Source organism: Branchiostoma floridae, chromosome 19, assembly GCF_000003815.2.
Source record: "Branchiostoma floridae strain S238N-H82 chromosome 19, Bfl_VNyyK, whole genome shotgun sequence".
Taxonomy (NCBI): Eukaryota; Metazoa; Chordata; class Leptocardii; order Amphioxiformes; family Branchiostomatidae; genus Branchiostoma; species Branchiostoma floridae.
In genome coordinates this window covers 9,278,186-9,285,956 of record NC_049997.1, presented here as the reverse complement: position 1 = coordinate 9,285,956, position 7,771 = coordinate 9,278,186, and the positions used below count along the sequence as shown (strand labels likewise).

Genomic DNA, 7,771 nt, shown 5'->3' with positions numbered 1-7,771 from the left:
TACCGCATAAACCACCTCGTTCGCTACGCTCACTCGGTGGTTTATTCGGTGGTTATCGCGCCTGACCAGGGATTATCTCACCATATACACCTCAGGGCGGGGCATTAACCCTTTATTGTACTATGACTACTTCCAACTCAGATGAGCTTCCATTGTAAAACCCTGTTGTTTTACTCACATGTAACCGGTAAATTCATGAATCTCTGGAACTTGCATATCGCTTTCCTGACGGTGGGTGTTAGGTCTCCTCGTGACGTCAGCCCCGCAGGCGCACTAGGGTCCTGTTCTGCATAGCCATACTTCGACAGGTAGTTCTGTGTGGAGCATAAATAGCATTATGGCATTTATACCATGAAACGTTACTGTTCGCTAGAAGACATCATATCTACTTAGTTGACAAATTGATTTAAACTTACTGTTAGTTGAACTTCACATTTACATTGGACCAAGATGGATATTGAAATAAGTAAAAAAAAGGTGTTGAGAAGTTAAGTGTATGCATATGAAGAGTTTTGACGTAATGAACAATCAATTAAACGTACAACAACGCAAACTTGTTGCACTTTGCTGTGAAGTTCTAAATATGGTTGGAAAACAGTATTTGAAGGCCCAAATCCCACGTTTTCAGCGAAATTAAGCACTCAAACGTAATTTGTAAGCTACATCCGTATCATCTACCCAAATACATGTACTGTAAACCACATGCGATGATTCACGTTTAATTTAGTATGATGGATATGTTTTTCGTCCGTTTAGTTTGGTCAACATCCTGAAAAGCAGCCCCATTTGTTGGCTACAAATGTTGTTTTGTTACGGTCTGTGATCGTTTGAGGACTTTACCACACCATGAGAACAGTTGGGGGAAAAAAGAACGACGGCTGTAAATAATTACGCACAATAAGGGGCCGTCAATGGCGTAGCAATGCATACGTTGTCTTCAACAGGCCGTGGCAGACACTGTTGCATAACATCGTAGCGACCTAGGAAGTCTAGGAGGGGTTGCTAAAACCAAACAATGTGTCCGAACTCCGTAAATCAGGTGCACTTGGACAAAAAGATTCAACCTTGATTATAAGACCATAAAATGAAAACGAAAAGAAACGTACACAATTAGAAAGACAACCTAAAACATTCTTCCTTTCACTCCCTTCAATTGAGTTGTTCCTTTGACTTTGACCTTGATGACAGATGTGTCCTTGATTCGTAGCAGATTGATTTGTGTTTCAACACCTTCCCGTCAACCCCTGCGGCGTGAAGGATGGGTTTGTGCTACCGACTGACTTTGTCAACATTACTTGGACAAGCAATCACTACGAACGACCACCTTTGACCTGCACGAAACAAGATGGCGATGACAGATCGACGGTGGAGTGGTGGAGTGAACGACCCCTGACAGACAGCAGTCAAGGTGACAGAAATCGATCTCAACAGGTATAAAGGAATTATGAACAGCACCACCTGATATTGTCTGCTAATACATTTCTGTCACATATGACATAGAACCTGCACAATTTCGTCCCAATCTGGCTTGTCAAGGTACTTGTCAAGACTCCATGCTTTCAAATGTTCAAGTTGAAATCTGTTGCAGCTCACCCTTAACATATCAAATGCCAGTCGATGACAAATTAGAGACGGCCTTTTGTCTCCTCTAAACGTCCCACACCTCGCGACTTCTCTGTGTGTCTAACCATTGGTACTTTATCAAGAACTTGTGGTAATCTAAAACAGACAAAGTCTTAAGAGAAGACTTCTTGGAATGTTTTAAGGCGAGTCAAAGGTCTTTAAGAAATCCTTCTTGTGGTTTATCCAGCTGGTCTATCCAAAATCCTTTTCCTGATAATCTTATAACAGTGTCCATTCTTGATAGGACCAATTCGAGGCCTTTCAAGATTGCAAGGTATAAGAAGCTCGAGAATGCCTTAGTTTCCGGAGCTTGAGACGCTCAAGGTGATAGTGAGGGCCGAGCCATTGAAGAACTATTTAGGTTGGCAAGAATGATTCTTGCTTACATAGACCGTATGTGAACTTTTTGGAGTCTCATAGATAGCGACACGTTGCAGGTAACATAAGGATGAGCAAATCAAAAAGTTTTCTTCTTTCTCGTTATGTCATTTGAGGAGCTGGCCTTGTAGAGGCACTGAATTGTTTCACTTGCCTGGTCTTTTCAGATTTGTCCTTACAAAAATGTAAAGCTGAATGAATAAACTAATATAAAGCAAACTTAAAAAGTGATTCAACGTTGCGTATTGAAACGATGCTCCGAAATATTGTCTCGTAGATTAAAAGCGTTCCAGTTATCTGTCATCAGTCTATAGGAGTTAGAAGAGCACTAGGGATCCGGTCATCTTCAGTCCTGGACGGATCAGGCCAAGGACACAGCTGTACTTTACAAAACAACATCTTCCTTCAGTCTCCCACAGCTAACGAAGGTCAAACGTCCTCAACCATTGCCGCCTCGCGTCTTCTCGCTCCAACGATGTCATCTTTCGTATGTCCAACATAACGAGAACTAACCCGTCTCGGGCAAAGGCCATTCCACTAAATTTACGACAACCTTGAAGCGCTCCAGTGTTGGGGATTTTTTCACTTTCTCATGCATGTTACGTTTCGGACGTTATCAAGGGGAGCTGGTGCGATACTGACCAGCTGCTCTTCTGGTATTCAAGGGCAGGCTCTGCAGATAACCTCCATGAGCAGTTCATCTGCAACTGTCATTGGTCATTACCCTACCGATGTCTCAACATGGAAGGTCTACATGCGGGCGATGTTCTGAGATGAGCAATCATGGAAAATTACTGCCAATGTACTCTAGCTTCTTCTGCATTGTCTCGATCGTATGAGACGCATTTTATAAGATCCAAAGAAAATCTGTGTTTGGAAACTTCCTGTAGCGTTGCAGCTTTCAGGGGCAAGATCACCCAACGTTGACCAAGACTTGGTTATCATCAAACATTTAGCTGACAAAGTGTTCTTGCGGCTATAGTTCGAATCTCTATCAGGGTCCAGTGCTATACCCTTGAGAGAGACTCTTAACGCGTATATTCTCAGCCGAATCAGATGGCAAGGAGACACTAGCTTCGATTAGGGATGTTCACTCGGATACTGAGACATAAAGCATGGGGTCCCGTGTTCTGGAGAGCCACACCTCGAGCATCCGTCAAACTTGCCTAATGTGAGCAAATAATGCTAACCAGTCTGGGGGTGTTGTGCAGCGTATACTTTGCACACAAACAGGTGTGTTATACTTCAAGGCTGTTTATCTGTTTATGCGGAACAAACAAACAAACATGTGGTCCTTGGTAACAAAGACCAGGCTCTCATCAAGCATTGAAAGATCACGTCACCTACACAAATTCCGCCGCCTTCTCCAAGCATTCATCGTCCAAACACGTCACCTGTCATGGTCACAGTACAGAGTTATTGAACACAGCCTAGACGTGCTGACTCTTGTTAGTACACACTTGCTGTCAGGAGGCTGTCAGCGCGAAGTTTATTAACGTTCTTCGTGTATCAACAAGGTCCTAGCAAGTCAGTATATATCCGCATGGATTTCTGCACACTCACTACACGAAGGAAAAGTCTTAATACGTGAAGTTGTAGAAAATCGTAGAAAGCGCTATCGTTGGAGTTTTTCTGAAGGAGCTATGGAAAATAAATATGTTTCCTGAAAGAGAGTACAATGCGAAAACAGTGTCACACAACACATCTTTGGCTTCTTGTTTTGCAATACACTTTCTTCTGCTTCTATGCCAGAGTTTGTGTTTGAAGTTTTTGTAAATGTTTTCGGATACATCTCAGACCTGGAACAAACTTGCACCCTGGTAAGCAGGAGCAATTGTGAACACACATTAAGACAAACATGTGAACAAACCGAAAACAATACCTCAACTTTCACTAAGGTAATAATTTATAAGAAGACGAAATGCGGTAGAAGTGACCTCCACTACCTTAACTGACATGCTTCGACTTTAAGACCCATAACCTCACCAAGATAACGTTTGTGACCACGATAGCTTCTGGCGAAGAAAAGATACAGTTTCCAGTTAGAAGGACTTACCACATTCCGTCAGGAACAGCTGACACTCTTCTCGTGCCAAACAAATTGCGTAATGTTCTGCCGCCGCTGTGGGCACTCTTAGCCAATATCCTTTAGTATGTAGAATGAAGCAAGGCTAGCGTCTACAAAATTCGATAGAATGCCCAAACCCCCATCAGACATTAATGCATGTCTTACGGGTAACGTTCCATATCATAGATACGATTTTTTATGATATATAGAAGAATAAAAGTGCGTATCATACATACTAGTAAGTCACGATGTAGGGTATGGACAGAATATGATTCGTCCTTTGATCTTAAGTTTCGGATACCCCCCATTTTTTTTTAGTTGTAACATATCAGTTTCGTACCGATCATGAGGTAAAACCATACTAATAGGTTTGATTCACTCTCACCAGAAATGACCCCTAGTCAGTTTTAAGCATGGTGAGCCCTTTAACGTGCTTTCTCAAAGACAAGGTCCCCGCCAGCTTTACGTTAAAAAGAGACGCATTAAAGTTACGTACTAATGTTTACCCGAGTAGAGTGAGGAAATAGGTGTGAAGTGCCTTTCCAGGTGAGACAATTAACATTTGGACCTGCTAGGGAATCGAACCAAGAACCTTTAGAGCCTTTATTTGACAACTCAAATCACAAAAGTACTTTTTGTCGTAAAATATAATTGCCAATTAACGTCTTCAGTTTTAATACCTTTTATGTCTTCAAGCACAAAGTAGAGTGCTATTTACTGTCCCACATTCCCAAATACCAGATTTAATGAAAATTCAAACTCTCAAAGGCGATACAAATACAAGACTATGATTGGTCATTTACAAGTATGTTCTTGTTAACGTGTTTCAGATACGACCTTCATATGGTTTAGATTATTTAAAAGACCAGTTAACGGAAATACAACTTCCTGCCTCCCTAAAGCAAGGGTTAGTTAATTGGCCTTACACGGGTAACATTATGCAGTAAACTATCCAGCTTAACAGCTGTAAATGTCAAAACACAACTCCTCTCATGTCTTCAATTCAAGGAACGTCCTTAAGCAGTAGATAAGACGAAGATAACCCGACTTTCGGAAGGACAAACGGACATGAAGGCTTAAGTCCCTTCTGGAGACTTCCCTACTATAAACCAGGCTTATAGACTACATAGTCCATGTATTTGCATGCCGTCGTATATGGTATATAAGTATTTTATCATCGCTCGGTAACATATGGTTTTGTCTGGTGGCAATATTTTTGATGTCATACTACACTGTACAACTGTATGATATCAACTGACTGTTTGTGAACAATTTAGTGCATCATGTAATTCCTTATGTACAACGTACAGCGTTTTCTATTTATGGACCATTGAAGTACACATTGTGGTCCATTTCTGTAAATTCATCCACAAAATCACATTGCTTTTAGAAAGGCTTGCTGATTTCTTAATCATCACATTCAATAATAATAAACTCAGATACTCAAATCAACCGGTTACATGTATCTGCCTTTATGTTATCTATTCTCTTCAGTCATTCGAAAATAAATTTAAAAAATCCTTCATTCATCTGTTAAGTTATCCTCTCTGAAACAAGTTACGACCCCTGCAGTTCTAGGTTAAGCTGCTAGGGGCCCAAATTGACATCACGCCTACCTGCCACTAATAATCATCACCAAATACCATAGCCCAGGACAAAAGATGCCAAGAAAAGAGCCTCAAACGTAACTCTGACTTTCGTTTTTCGGAGACCTACGAGCATAACATATATCATCACAATCTACCAAGCTTACAGCAAACCAAATTTTGGAAACAGACAGACAGACAGGCCTAGGCACAAACACAGATACAGAAACACTCATAAAACACCTTTATTTTTCATGGAGGTAACAAAACACCCTCCATTTATTATCTCAGCAAAAGTATGACTGACATCCTTCCACTTGTTTCTTGTCAACCTTTATAAATTTTGATCCTAGCTCTGCTCTGATAGGATACAGGGTTTATCTGAAGGCGACTCCAACGCCTGTAGCTCACAGACAAGAAAATAAACTAAACCGTGACAGCCGGAAGCTGTGCTGCAATGTAAGGTGTATGCCTTGGGAAGTTAAGACTGGCATGTCGTGTTTTATTCCCGTTCCAGAGAACAGGTGTACCCGTTCACTCGCTTTCTTATCTGTGACATCCGATACCGATGATGTATGCCCCCTGGCGGGCGATCTATTACAGCAGCTTGTTTCCGTTGAACGGAATGAAGCCTGAACAAGAGTTATCGACAACTTAAGGCTACGGTCTACGGTCCTAAAGGAAGTAATAGGAGACCAAGAAACAAGGCTTTGGGTCAAAACCTACGTACAGAAGAAATATCAAAAACGAATCCATCGATACCATCTTAGTTTCGTACGGAGAGAGAGAGAGAGAGAGAGAGGGAGAGAGGGAGAGAGAGAGAGGTGGGGAGAGAGAGAGAAAGAGAGAGAGGGAGAAAAAGAGAAATAGCGAGAGGGAGAGAGAGAAAGAGAGAGAGAGAGAGAGAGAGACTGACACTGTTACAAACTTACGCAGACATACAGACACACACGCACGCACGCACAAATACACACGCACACACACACACACACACACAGGCATACACACACACACATACACGCACACATAACAATGAGGAGTTTCCACTATTGTATATTACTTATTTAGTTCCTATCTAAATCATATCAAAAGATATTGTAAAGGGATCTGACTCGGCCCTGTCAGGCATTGTTAGTTCAACCAGCTGAGCTATATATAAGTAGGTGTCATTCGATGTTATGACAGGGTGTCGTGACATTGGCAACCCCCCGGGTACCCTAGGGGGGCATGAAGACAGAAGTCAGTAACTCACGAGTGCCCTAAGGGGGCATGGAGGCAAAACTGATCAGGAACATACCCGATCAAATGTACGTACGTGGGACACACTTAGAACCTGTACTTGGAGGGGCATAGATATTTGAGAATTCAATCTGAGTGGACTTAGAACTCTAACTTTGGGAGCGTGGCTACGCATACAGAATATCTCGAAAAATCGACAGGTGTGGCTTGTGTTCATTAGGACCATAGAAAATGGCCTATCGAATACAAAACACTGTCGCTGTGGAGGCACGTTGTTTCCATCATATGTCATATGAGGACAATGCACTTTCTGTATTTGTATAACTGCTTCCTGGCCCGAAAAACATAACCATCATCTGTAAAGATAAAGTCGTCTAATGTCAGATGAGGACAATGCACTTATTTGCGTGCCCCATTGCTAACATAAACTAAGAAACAAAACATCATGAATATAAAAATACGGCGATCAAATGCCAGATAAGGACGAAGCACATATTTGTGTTTTATGTACCTCTGCTTGAACTTAAGAACAAGCCATGTGTATATATATAAAGATACAGCCATGAAATATGAGATGAGGGCAACGTGCATATTTGAATGTGTTCCCTGCTTAAAGCTTTAACCGAGGAATAAAACCATCATGTATTAAGATATGATCAACTTGCTGCATATTTTTCAGCCTTTTGGTTAATATGACTGAGATAACGTATGTGAATGTATTGTAAAACGAACTCTTCAACTTAAGCCTACTAGACCTCCTACATTATCTTTAAAGAACTCTAAGTTTATTTTTCTAGTGCCGATTGTCGTGTGATCAGGCCATTACTTTTAATCCGGACTTAGTTGCAAGGCCAGAAGTAAAATAATCCAATGTATA

At 41.4% G+C, this 7,771-nt stretch overlaps 1 protein-coding gene across 1 annotated transcript in view; it reads right to left on the bottom strand.

The window, feature by feature from the left end:
- LOC118407203 (collagenase 3-like) overlaps nucleotides 1–7,771 on the bottom strand; it is a 37,848-nt gene that overhangs the window by 7,761 nt on the left and 22,316 nt on the right. The window contains exon 3 of the mRNA XM_035807628.1: nucleotides 179–314. Within this exon, the coding sequence (XP_035663521.1) occupies nucleotides 179–314 (136 nt within the window). The remainder of the gene's footprint in view (nucleotides 1–178; nucleotides 315–7,771) is intronic.